The 12787-nt window shown below is 40.4% G+C and overlaps 1 protein-coding gene across 9 annotated transcripts in view; it reads right to left on the reverse strand.

Annotated features, from left to right (window-relative positions):
- Positions 1-303: 303 nt before the first annotated feature.
- Positions 304-12787, reverse strand: part of EDEM3 (ER degradation enhancing alpha-mannosidase like protein 3) — a 78831-nt gene continuing 66347 nt past the window's right edge. For 7 of the 9 annotated variants that reach the window (XM_059412772.1, XM_059412769.1, XM_059412767.1 and 4 more), the window contains one exon: positions 5508-9487. In XM_059412772.1, coding sequence (XP_059268755.1) covers positions 9078-9487 — 410 coding nt within the window. In that variant the 3' untranslated portion in view covers positions 5508-9077. Of the gene's footprint in view, positions 2607-5507; positions 9488-12787 lie in introns of those variants that run through there. The other 2 variants (XM_059412766.1, XM_059412765.1) reach the window with 2 other exon arrangements.

Genomic DNA, 12787 nt, shown 5'->3' on the forward strand with positions numbered 1-12787 from the left:
TGCTTTACCAGAACAAATACTAACAGGTTGTTTATCATTGTAGTTCTGTATCTTACTCAGAGTTTCAAATTTAGAAATTTCAGTTCAGTCATTTTGGGTCAAAAGAGAACCGTTTTCGGCCAACCCCAGAAAGAAACCTGGGGAACTGCTAGGTTTGCGACCCACAAGAGGGCCCACCAGGCAAAAGATCTGTATCTTGGTCTCACCGTTTGAGCTTTGCCCACACACATTAATTCAGATGAATAACAGAACAAAAGAAAGTACACAGCGTATTCTTTCATTAATGGGTTTATTCATCAGGAAAGGAAGAGAAGAATAAACGCTGACAATGAGAATGGCCCGTTTTCAGGGAATTAAAGGACACTTTTGCTTGAAGGTGCTGAACGTTTAAATAACAAATAATAAATTATCTGAGTCAGTAGCTTTTAAAGCACGTTCAGGGACGTCCTGGTGTTTTGCAAAGGCACCTCAGGGGCAGCTCTGAAGTTAGTCATCGTCCCACTGGCTAAATGTTAACTTGCAGAGGAATGGGGGTACCAAGGCCCTGAGGCAGGGGAATGACTTTGAAACAGGTGCATCAGACCCTAAAGAGGTGATCAAGCCTCGTATGTGACCTTGGTCAGGTCACGCCCCGCTCTGGGTTCTGTTTTCTTTTCTGTCCAACAAGGAGAATCAGTGATGGAAAGGAAACAGAATTCTTTTAGCCCTAAAACTCTGAGATCACTGCATGGGTTGTGTTCCCCCCAATGTCTGCTTCCAACAAAAAAATAGTGTAGGATTATCTTCATACCACCGTCTTCAAAGCCTGTGCATCATGTCTTTGACATTTCTTGGTGATTGCGAATCCTAGCTCTTTTTGTTTGTGCCTTTGTTCAAAACCAGTTTTTTTGTTTTTGTTTTTGTTTTTTTCCCCTTTCACTCCAGAAGTGTTCAGTGAGGGCTTTTCAGCAGTCAGGTGCTGATCTAGGTGAGGAGAAGAGGAATAGGCCAACTTTTCTGTCTTCTCCAGGAATTCCCAGTCCAGTGATGCGATGGTAAACCCACTTGTGTGGTTTTTTGGTGTGGTTCAGACATGTCTCCCAGGTCTGGCCCTTCTGACTAGGGATGATAATATGTTTGAGCCAAAGATCAGAGAAACTGGTAATTACCTTGGAAAGAGGGATACACACCACCCCAGCCTTTCGACACGTTTCTAATAAATATCTTCTGGCGCAAAGACCATAAGGCTTGAATCCAAAAGCAGCCCATTCTCCTATTCCCACATCTTTGGTAAGTGCAAAGTACCTTCAATTTCCAGATCTTTGTAGTGGCTGGCTGGTTGGCCAGCTAGTTGTTTATAAGAATCCCCGATGCAGCCTTGTTTGACAACGTCTGTGCAGCAATCTGATTTAGATCAATCTAGTCTCAAATTCCAGCCCCCTCTAACTGGGTCTGTCCTTTCTGGCAAGCCGGTCAACTTTGCTGAAACTTCTTCTTCCTGATCTGGAAAATGAAATTACAGACATCTCACGAGGTTGTCCTATAGGGAAGGACTCCGATACAGAGTGCCCAGTATCTGTTGAGGCCTGGTGAAGACTCAGAAAGTGGCAGCTCTTTTTATGATAAGCTCTACAAAGAGGGCCTTAGGCATCACCCTGCCTGTGAAGAGGAGGTGACTAGACCAGATCTCTCAGATCTTTGCTGGAACTTGAAGGAATCACTGTAGGGTTGAGCAGAAGCTTACAGATGTATCCTGGGTGCGAGTCAGGGAACCCCCCAGAACCACAGAAGGAAGGTGCTGGGGTGAAGCTGAGGCAGTAGTCTGGCCAGACATGTTGGTGGAGTGGACATCTGAACTGGATTTGAGAAGAGGAACTTGCATGGCCTCATACCAAAGAAGGTGTCCATGGTTGACATTAGATTGTAGGCAAGTGAATGGATGAGGCTTTTTCTCCCCATTGACCTGCTTGATTAAACCAATAATGTTTGGAAAGCTGTATCACCACCATTTGAAAGATTAACCTAGAAAATCTCAACAGTTGGAGGCGGCCTTTCGTCTCCACAGTAAGTCTCGAGCGAGAGCTTGGGGAATGGTACCTTGAGAATGGAGGAGTCTTCTCCCCACACTGGGGAGACAAGGGTCTGCCAGCGCAGGGGTTGCACGCTGGAGGTCTTTCTTGTCTCATCTGTTTCAACCTGAACGGCGTTTAAGATGAAATCTCACCTAGTTTTCTTGGCTTTTTAAAAATATTAGACAACAGGACCACACTGAACCACATTCTTGTGTAGTGAGTTTGCTGGCACCAACTTTTTTTTGGGGGGGGTTCAGATTATTTGCCAATTTTCTCCTTGAAATAATCTTTTCTTCTGGTTTTTGTAACACTGCTCTGTCGTCCTTTCCCTCCTCCTTCGCCACCTGCCCGGTTACATTCCATACAAGCCCTGGCTCCTGTTGTCTAGAACGCCAGCTAGCTCAGGGCCCTGTTTTAGAGCCTCTTCTCTTCTCCCCAGTCCACAGAATCCTCCGGAGCAGTCTTTTGAGTCCCAGCTCTATGCTGTTGGAAAGGAGAAAAGCTCTTCCCTTCCTCCCTTCCGAGTTCTTCGGTGGATCTAGTCACTAAATTGACCTAAGACAGATTAACAAAAGAAAAGCAAATTTAATCTTCTATGTAAGGGAGCCCGTAAAAATACAAGATTCAAAGAAGAGACCAAAGCAGGCAGCTTTGTCACCCTTTTCAGACAAGGAAGTAATACATTTGTGAAAAATCAGCAAGACAAAAGGGTTTGGAGTTGGTGTAGCAAATTAGTGAGCAAGTAACAAGGTTTGCTAAATGGCCCTCTCCGTCCCGCTCTGGTGATAAGGATGCCTCCAGCCTCCTGGGACAGGGATGGTCCCTTTCATGTGGCAGGTTTATTTCCTCTTTTCAGGGAACAAAGGAAGGCCAGAGTGTCCTTTTCACACTGGCTGTTTCTTGAGTAACTTTAATTCAAAACAATCCATTTGCCAAAGCAGCGTAATTGGGCCGGCCTCTTCTGGAGTCCTTCCCGGCTTGTGTCCATGACAGCTCCGGGGCACATCAGGAACTTGAATTGTGCAGAAGCTCAAGATGGTAGGGTTCGGATGTGGTATTTCTCTTTCTCCCTTTTATCCTTGACCTGACCCAGGCTGTTTTTATTCTTAAAATCTTACTCATCTTGTAAACTGATGAAAACACAGAAAGTTATAAGTAAACAGATAGAAACTGCCTACAATCCAGAGACAACCACTGTTAATATTTTGGCTAGTTAAGAGAATTCTTTTACTATGCTGGTTTCCATCACTATCCTCTCTCACTGTGAGTTTTTGTTCATCAACACATTATCAGATTACTACTTTATCTCCCACCTTTTCTATGTGTTGCCCACTGCCCCAGACAAGGCCTAGCACACAGGAGGTGCTCAGTAAGTCTTTGCTGAATAAATGAGTCTCTCTTTACATATACAACACAGTTGAGATCGTATATATACAGTCCCAGGTTTTTCTTCATTTAGCATTATATTCCCATCTTGCCACTGACTTAAGCATTTTTCGGTCATCTGGGATGACAAGTATGTTTTGTTTGTTTGTTTTAGAGATTTTATTTATTTGACAGACAGAGATCACAAGTAGGCAGAGAGGCAGGCAGAGAGAGAGAGGAAGCGAAGCAGGCTCCCGGTAGTAGGGAACCCGATGCGGGGCTCGAGCCCAGGACCCTGGGATCATGACCTGAGCCAAAGGCAGAGGGAGAACCCACTAAGCCATCCAGGAACCCGACAAGTATGTTCTTTTATGAACTAAGAGAATCCTCAAGGGTCTATCATTACTTCTTCACTGAAGATGAACACTACAGACCTCCAGGCTTATTAGAGTAAATCAAGAGCAAAGCTTTGGGAACTCTAAACTTGACTCGCTGGTAGATGCTGACACTATTCTCAACCCTCACAATTCTTAGCTTCTCTTAGTAGAGAGAACTCTTAAACTTACTTTACCCAGGAAAGAAGGGCAACCTCCCCTTTGAAATCTTCCAAGAGATACTATTAGATCCTTTAAACTCTTGCTGAAATAGTGTGGTTCTGTCCTCGGGGAATACAGGAAGGCTGACACCAGAGTTCGTGTCCGGAGACCCTGAGAATGGATGCTACCATTTCTAAACTTTAACCCCAAATGGGAAGAAAGTGGTCAGGTGGGAAGGTAGTGGCTGAGTGAAAGGTGAGCCGAAACTGTAACGGAGGTGTGAGAAGGGCTGAAGACAGAGAAATGGAGAAGGTGCGCTGAAAGGAGCGTGGGCTCAGGAGATAGACCAGAGAGCCCCTCCCATTGCCCGTCACTAAATGTGGGGCTTTGAGATGCTTAGAACTTCCGGTTGCAATTTACTCATCATTAACGAAAGCAATTATCAATAGATAATAGTAATTACGATTAGGCCTTTCAGGGGTCCGAGCTCAGAAACTCTGGAACGGTACACATGAGCAGCACAGTATCCCAGGATCTGAAAGTGGCTGCTAAAAGGAAGCGGCCCCAGGGGCACCTGGCTGGCTCAGTGGGTTAAAACCTCTGCCTTTGGCTCAGGTCATGATCCCAGGGTCCTGGGATTGAGCCCCGCATCGGGCTCTCTGCTTGGCGGGGAGCCTGCTTCCCCCTCTCTCTGCCTGCCACTCTGCCTACTTGCAATCTCTGTCAAATAAATAAATAAATCTTTAAAAATAAATAAATAAATAGATAAATAAAAGGAAGTGGCCTCACTGGAATTAACAGGAGAGGCTACGTTGACTTTGGATGACAACAGCCAAAGATTTTATTAAGTAAACTCAAAATATAAACATGTCACCAATATTGACACTATGAATTATTAACTCATCTCTGCTCTGAGGGTCCTTGGCACTATTTGAGTTGTGGAACTCTTCAGTGCTTGTTTCTATACCCTAAACTATCCCGATTTGCCCCCCTGGGGTAAAAAGAAAATTAAAGGGAAGACAGACTGGTGAAAAAATTTTTTAAAAAGATACCAAAGTAGGGACGCCTGGGTGGCTCAGTTGGTTAAGCAGCTGCCTTCGGCTCAGGTCATGATCCCAGCGTCCTGGGATCGAGTCCCACATCAGGCTCCTTGCTCCGCAGGGAGCCTGCTTCTCCCTCTGACTCTGCCTTCCACTCTGTTTGCCTGTGCTCGCTCTCGCTCTCTCTCTGACAAACAAATAAATAAAATCTTAAAAAAAAAAAAAAATACCAAAGTATAGGGGCGCCTGGGTCGCTCAGTGGGTTAAGGCCTCTGCCTTTGGCTCGGGTCATGATCCCAGAGTCCGGGGATCGAGCCCCACATCGGGCTCTCCACTCAGCAGGGAGTCTGCTTCCTCCTCTCTCTCTGCCTGCCTCTCTGCCTACTTGTAATCTCTGCCTGTCAAATAAATAAATAAAAATCTTTAAAAAAAAGAAAAACCTTAAAAAAAAAAAAGATACCAAAGTATAAAGATAGGCAAAGTGATGCTGTAAATCCAAATTAAAACTAGACCAGAATATTTACACATTTTATTAAATCTTTACAATCAGTAATTATAATCAAATACACAATTATATACAAGGATTATATACATTTTGCCCAGACTTTTACATCACAGTACATAGTTTCCCTTAGAAATATTGTATACATTTATCACCAAACAACAAAATCCAACAACAGTAGTGTTACAGCACCTGTTAGTACAGACATCTTTTTCATAAATTACATCATAAGAAAATATACGGCTGTAAATTGGGCTTTTAAAAATGTCTTTTATAAAATCTGAACATACAATATTTCATTCACAGAATGTTTTTTTTTCTATGTTCTGACTGAAGCCTTGTGCATAAAACGACCGGTTGAAATATTTAATAAATCAGCTCCCCCCCCACCGCCCGCTTCCAAAATTATAAGCACTATCTGAATTAATTATGCTGAGCTTCCTTTATGATGAATCTGGCATGGGGTTTGGTGAGAGAACAAATGCTGGTTTTATTGTAAAAAGGGCTATGATGGTAATTTAAATTTTAAAGAAATTCTCAAAAGAATAATTAATTAGAAATTAAAACCAGAGAGTGCACAATTTTTCATTTTACTCTCTAATACTGTGAAGAAAAAGGGGAAAGTATAATGTCAAAAAACAATTTGTTCTGAAACAACAGTTATATTATTGTTGGAAGCCTATTAAAGGTTAAAAAGAAAAGAAAAAAAACAAAACCTACCCAACAAAATATCCCATCCTAAACATATCCAGTAAATTACAATTCTGTCACACCTACTTTATGGGAAAATTATTGCAAATCAGGGTGTATCATTTTAATAGACTTTCATAAGCAGAAAAAGCGACAGCTATTTTTTAGTTAGGTAAACAAGTTAAGTTTTAAAACTTGAAAATACCTGAATTAAATACTTGCTCTAATATCTAATTTTTCACTTTCAGATAAAATCCTTACTTGATTCCAGGTTTGTAAACATTGTATAAATCCTTCTTAGTCCAACAATTTTATGGCTGTGGTGATCACTTCAGCTCTGTTTCTATGCAGTCAACATTTAACTGAGGTAGACCAGATGTTTCTAAAATTCAGGGTCTCATAGAATCCCCTGAATATTCAGGAAGTAAATAAAACGTCTATCAAAGGTATTTAAAAAACAAAACATTCAAAAAAAAAAAAAAACCCACCTAATGCTGTTGGAATTTTTTAATGAACTCAAAAAACAACTTCATGGCAGTACATCAAATAAGAATGTGTTGTTAATGATAACATTGGGAGTTCTGAAGCTGAACATTACACCTTCTCAAATAGGGAAAAATCAAATATGATTCCTTCTGGGTGTTAAGTATAACTTGTTATAAAAGACATATTTTAAAAGGATTCACTTTTATAAAAAAAAGTGAACAATCTGCTTCTAGACGTCAAGGAACGGCAAGAACTCGCCCTAATGGCCAAGGGCAGGGAAAGTAATAAGGAGGCTCTCGTATACCTTGAGATCTTTGCTGGGGGAAAAAACCACGTTGTTTTGTTAACTTAGAAAAGTTGAATTTAGACAACAATGGCTCTGAGCTACAAATACAAAATCAAATCAATGTATATAAGGCTTCTGGAATCAAAGTCTTAGAGGAACATCTGCTCCTTTTCTGCAAGCCCCAGTCCTATAAATCAAGGCAAGTCAAGTAATTAAGCTTCAGCTATTTTGGCAGCTTTGCAATTAATATGAACAAAGCACTATGTCTATCCTTCCGTATACTGTATGTATTATAGTTCTATCTTCTTACACCAAATTTCACATGCAGAAAGACTAAAATATCCATTTTAGTGTCAGGTTTAATTAAGGGCCAATAAAGGTCTTATTCTACTACTCTTCCCCGCCCTCCCCCTAAAACGTGAATTCTCTATTAGTTTTATTATTCATTGACCCAATTATATTTAGCTGGAATTTTTGAAAGCAGCTATTTATCCCCTTAGAAAAGATTATGTTTACTTGGGATCTAAGACATACTGTACACGAATATACATAACTACAATACAGCACTGCTCTCCATACAGTTTAACAGCTCCCCATACAGTTTAAGTTCATCAGTACCTCAAAACTGTGTTTTAAGAAAAAATTAATATGTAATGTCACGGTAAAGAGAAAGAAAATTAAGTCTCACAAATATTCCTTTAGAACTGATTTAGTAAGTTTAAAAATAAATAAATAAAATGAATAAAACCATGATTTCAATTACAGGGCTGTCTACAGGGTATCAAGAACAGATTTTAAAACTTAAATGCCACCAAAAAAAAAGGGAAAATAAATTCTCATTAAGCTATATGGCTATATGTTAGTTGCCACTGTGTATGCTTCTTACACAGGTTACCATAGATTACTTTTCAAGTCCATATCAAAAGGAATATCTGTTAAAAAAAAAAAAAGAAAAGAAAAGTTAAAAAAAAAAACCTCAAAAACCATGATTCAACAGAAAATGTGACAGATTCCTTAGGTGCGTCTTTAGAAACTATAGTTTCAAAGAAGAAAAATAGTAGTTTCCCTAGGATTTTTAGATCACTACCACAGTTTCATTATGGCTCCCTAAAATAGAAAAATGGAACAAAATGTATTCAGCTATTGGCGGTATGGCCCTTGTGGCTCAAACTGCATACTAAACATGGGATGGAGTAAGGCTGATGGCTAGAGGTTCATTTCCTCTAAGAGAAATGAACCGGCAAAGATTTATAATTTACCCGACAAGGATAGAACTTTAAGTTCCATTTCAGAGTAGTCATGGCTCTCCCTACGGAAGGCCCAATGGCAAGTTCATATTACATTATAGTTTCTCCCTTGTTCCATTTTTCCTAAGTATTAAGTAACCAATTTCCATAATATATTATATGACCTTTTTACCTGGTCCCAATGATTAACTTTATGCAGAGAACTCACTGAGAAAAGTACACTGGGTTCACCTTTGGTTTAAACAAAAAGGACACTGTTAAGAGAGGAAAAAAACCAAGTCATCTTGATCATTTGTTTCACGATGAAGCAAGTGGAAGTGATGAGCAAAGCCCGTTTTCATCATAAACGCATCTGCTTCGTGACCACTCGGGTCACTCTGAGTGTTTTTGTGAAGGCAGCAAAACCAGAATGCCCACAATGCTCATATGTATTTTCCCAAAAGAGCCTCTAACCCCCAAAACGAGGAAAGTCAAGCTTCCTTTAACTAGAAAGCTAACAAATTCCTATTCTCCACTCCACCATCAACTGAATTTATTTCTTGTCTATCCAGAGACTGCACAGCAATTTGGCTCCTAGGAATGCCCAGCTATCCTTTCCCGGCCTGAGGGGCTGCAGGGTGGTGTGACGCTGTCCCAGGCGGGAGTCAGGGTGGGGAAGGGACTGTGAGTTTCCATTCTGGATGGGACGGTTTTAAGCAAGGTCAGCTCTAACGCAGCATGCTCCAGGCTCCTATGACCACCATCTCAGTCAGAACGTGGTTACTCATCAGCATCCTCAAAGACTCCCACTAGAGAGCCTGCTTAGTATCAGGGTGTCTGTGAACCACAGTTTGCCTTTTCTTTTTAAATACCTACCACCGGATTCTTTAGTGAGTCATAGTTCATCTTTCTCCATCATTTCAAATGCTTCTATATCTTCATTCCAGTCTGCTAATATGGAGTCTATAGGCTGGACCTTTTTACCCCAGCTAACATTAGGATTGGAATCTTCCTCAGTTTCTGATTGTTCCTGGAGTTGGTTATCTAAATCTGTACATTCACCATCAAGACTTGTAGTCTCATGGTTCTCCATGGGGTTAGAATTCTGTTCAGAAGCAGAAACGCTTGCAGCATTGTCCGTATCTGCTGGAGATGATGATTCTGGTTCTGAGTTTAGAGAACTTTCCTCAGGAGACTCTTGATCAACCAAATCAACCTCCTGAGAACTTGGCGTAATCTGTTCAGCACTCTGATCCTGAGAATCGTTTTCAGAGGATGGCTGTTCTTCACTCTCCATGTCGGGATCTGTATGTGAAAGAAAGAAGCTTCATGCTACTTTCCCACTCAAAATATTTACTATGGCAGTTTTAAGAGCATACTGGTTTTCACAATAAAATGAAGAAATAAAAGAAAAAGAAAAGCACATTAATGCAAAACAGTGAATATTAACATTGAAGGGTAAAAGTACTGCCTTCGAATAATAATGTAACCACATTTTTCTTTTATATGCATTTTGCACAATTCGACAAAACTTTCAAACCGAAAGGATGACTCTAGTCATCATCTAGACTGCCTTCAATGGGGGTTAGTTGTGCCAAGAAACACACTAAATAATACTGCTAAAATGCATATAAATTTGCACTAGATGTCTAAAACTTATTGTTAAATATCTAAATTCAGAAAAGCTTGTACATGAGAACACATGAAACAGAATAAATTTTAAACAGCACTTATCAGTATGTTTTAAGATAATACTCTTTTGGAAAGTGAAATTCCACTCAGTAAGCCATGAAAATGCAGATAATTCAACACTATGGATTTGAGGGTACTAATGTGGTTAGATAAAATATTTTCACAAAGACAAGCAAGAACAGATTATTTATTGTATTTCATTATTGTAGGTCTATGAATTAGAAGGTATCATTTAAAAATCCACTGGGAGGCTGAAGAAGAGGTTAAACCTCTTGTATTGAAGATACAGTGAAACTGCTAGAGACCTTCTGTTCAGGGCTCCCACGAGACAGTGCGGGACTCACACTGATGGCCCCTGCCGTGTGCTCCCCGTCTCTGCAGGCAGTGAGCTCGTGGGTCCTGAGGGGCCCCTCTCAGTGCGGCAGGCACTGTGCAAGGTGATAACGTGAGGCAAAAGCCAAACACCAGACCTGCCCTCATGGATCTTTCAGTCCAGGTGGGGAAAACATTTACAAATAATTACACAAAATCAATGGAAAAGCATAACTATGACATGTTTTATGTTGCTAGGAAAGCTTACAGAGAATAGGAAAGAGTAAGGAGAGCCGAGGGTTTCCTTCAGAAAGTGACACTGAGCTGAGATTTAAAAGGTCAGTAGAGTTAATGAGTCAAGGAAGGGAGGGAACATGGGACATACTCTGAAGCCGGAAAAACTAAAGGAAACAGGCATGCGGGAAGGTACAGACAGGTGCGTTTATGTACACCCTGATGAAGGATTCCCTGACTAGGGAAGTTTAAGTTCGCGGGAGCTGGGGAGTCCCCACACTCTCTCTCTTCTAAGCTGTGGAAAAGGTATACTTTAATCCAACAATCGGGAAAATCACGGTGGGGACCAAAGCAGAGAAAACAGGAGCTGGCCGCTCACTTACAATAGGCTACCCTAAGTTCAAGGGAAAACAAAAAGAAAAACCTTCAGGGTTTTTTCTAGATTGTATTAATCTGGTTTAGAAGTATAGGAAAAGATGTAGTACTGTCTGATCTAGTAATAAAAATTGTGCTTTTGGCAAAAAATTACCCTACGGCTACAGATTATGCAATAGATTCTGGAAATCTAGCTAAAACAACAGGATAAGAAAACAGAAGTCGGTATAAATATAGGAAAAGAATAGATCAAATTGTATTTTTAGAGTGTGTTGTATATTTAAACTCAAAGCAACTCTAAATTTTTTAAAAATAACATTAAGATAATATAAGAACTTGAAAAGAAGGGTAAAAATAAAATAGGCAAATAACCTCTCTATAGTAAAAACAAGTTAGAAATAAAGTTAAGTACCCTTTTCATAATAAAAATTAAAACTATAAAATGATTAGAATTGCTATGAAAGATATGAGACCTACATTACTTAATACCATAAAATGTTAATAAAAACATACAATAAGACCAGATTACATTTACAGATAGTAAAACTTTCTACTTATATATAAAGCATACAACTACACAATTCCAAAATGAACCCCATTTCTACTATTTTTTTTTTTTCTTTTGGGACCAGATAGAATTATTTGGAAGTTCTTATGGAAGAATATATATCGAAGAGAAGTCAAGAAATTTTGAAAAGAACTAGTGAGAAGGGAGTTGCCTTATCAGGTATCAAAATACATTCAAAACAGCAAACTTTTATTATTGGCACAGGAGTAAACAAATAGATTAGTTGAAAAAAAGAGCAAGTCTTTCCAGACTTTCTAGACAGAGAAAATATGTACGACTATCTGACAGACAGCAAAGCAGCAGCTATCAGTAAAGTAAAGACGGCCGTTGAAGAAACAGAAAAGGCAAGGAAGGAGTTACTGTTGGGGTCGCATGGTCTCACGGCCTTATTCTACGGGGTGGGTCAGCGTCCTGTAGGGAGCAGCCCAGTCCTCAAGAGCATTAACTACATCATCATTAAATTCCGGAATGGAGTATCAGAAACACACACACAAAAAAATGAAGAAAATCTCAGGATACAATGACAAGAAAATGATTAAGTTTTTTTTTTAATATTTTATTCATTTATTTATTTGACAGAGAGAGAGAGAGAGATCACAAGTAGGCAGAGAGAGAGAAGGGGAAGCAGGCAGAGAGACTGATGTGGGACTCGATCCCAGGACCCTGAGATCATGACCTGAGCCAAAGGCAGCGGCTTAACCCACTGAGCCACCCAGGCGCCCAAGAAAATGATTAAGTTATAATAATAAAAGAACAAGGGAGCCTTGGCAAAGACTTGAAACTGGATGTTCTATGATCATTGATACGTCTGTCCGGCCAACATTTGCTGCAAGCACGGATTATAGAGATGAGAGCAGGTACAGCAGCAGGATTTAATATGAATGTCAAAGTAGAATGATATTAAAAAGATCCTTGGAGCGCCTCGGTGGCACGGTCCTTTAAGTGTCTGACTCTTGGTTTCGGTTCAGGTCATGATCTCAGGGTCCTGAGATCAAACCCCATGTCCGGCTCTGCACTCAGCAAGGAATCTGCTTAAGACTCTCTCTCCCTAGGGCGCCTGGGTGGCTCAGTGGGTTAAAGCCTCTGCCTTCAGCTCAGGTCATGATCTCAGGGTCCTGGGATCGAGTCCCACATCGGGCTCTCTGCTCAGCAGAGAGCCTGCTTTCCTTCCTCCCTCTGCCTGCCTCTCTGTCTACCTGTGATCTGTCAAATAAATAAATAAAATCTTAAAAAAAATAAAAATAAAAAACTCTCTCTCCCTTTCCCGCTGCCCCTCCCCGTTCTCTCTCTCTCAAGTAAATAAATAAATCTTAAAAAAAAAAAAAGACACTCTTACATTTCACCTATGAGAATAAGAGAAAATTCCATTAAGAAGCTGGTATTTAGGGTGCCTAGGTGGCTCAGTGGGTTAAGCCGCTGCCTTC

The sequence above is a fragment of the Mustela nigripes genome, chromosome 10, assembly GCF_022355385.1.
Source record: "Mustela nigripes isolate SB6536 chromosome 10, MUSNIG.SB6536, whole genome shotgun sequence".
In the NCBI taxonomy this organism is placed as follows: Eukaryota; Metazoa; Chordata; class Mammalia; order Carnivora; family Mustelidae; genus Mustela; species Mustela nigripes.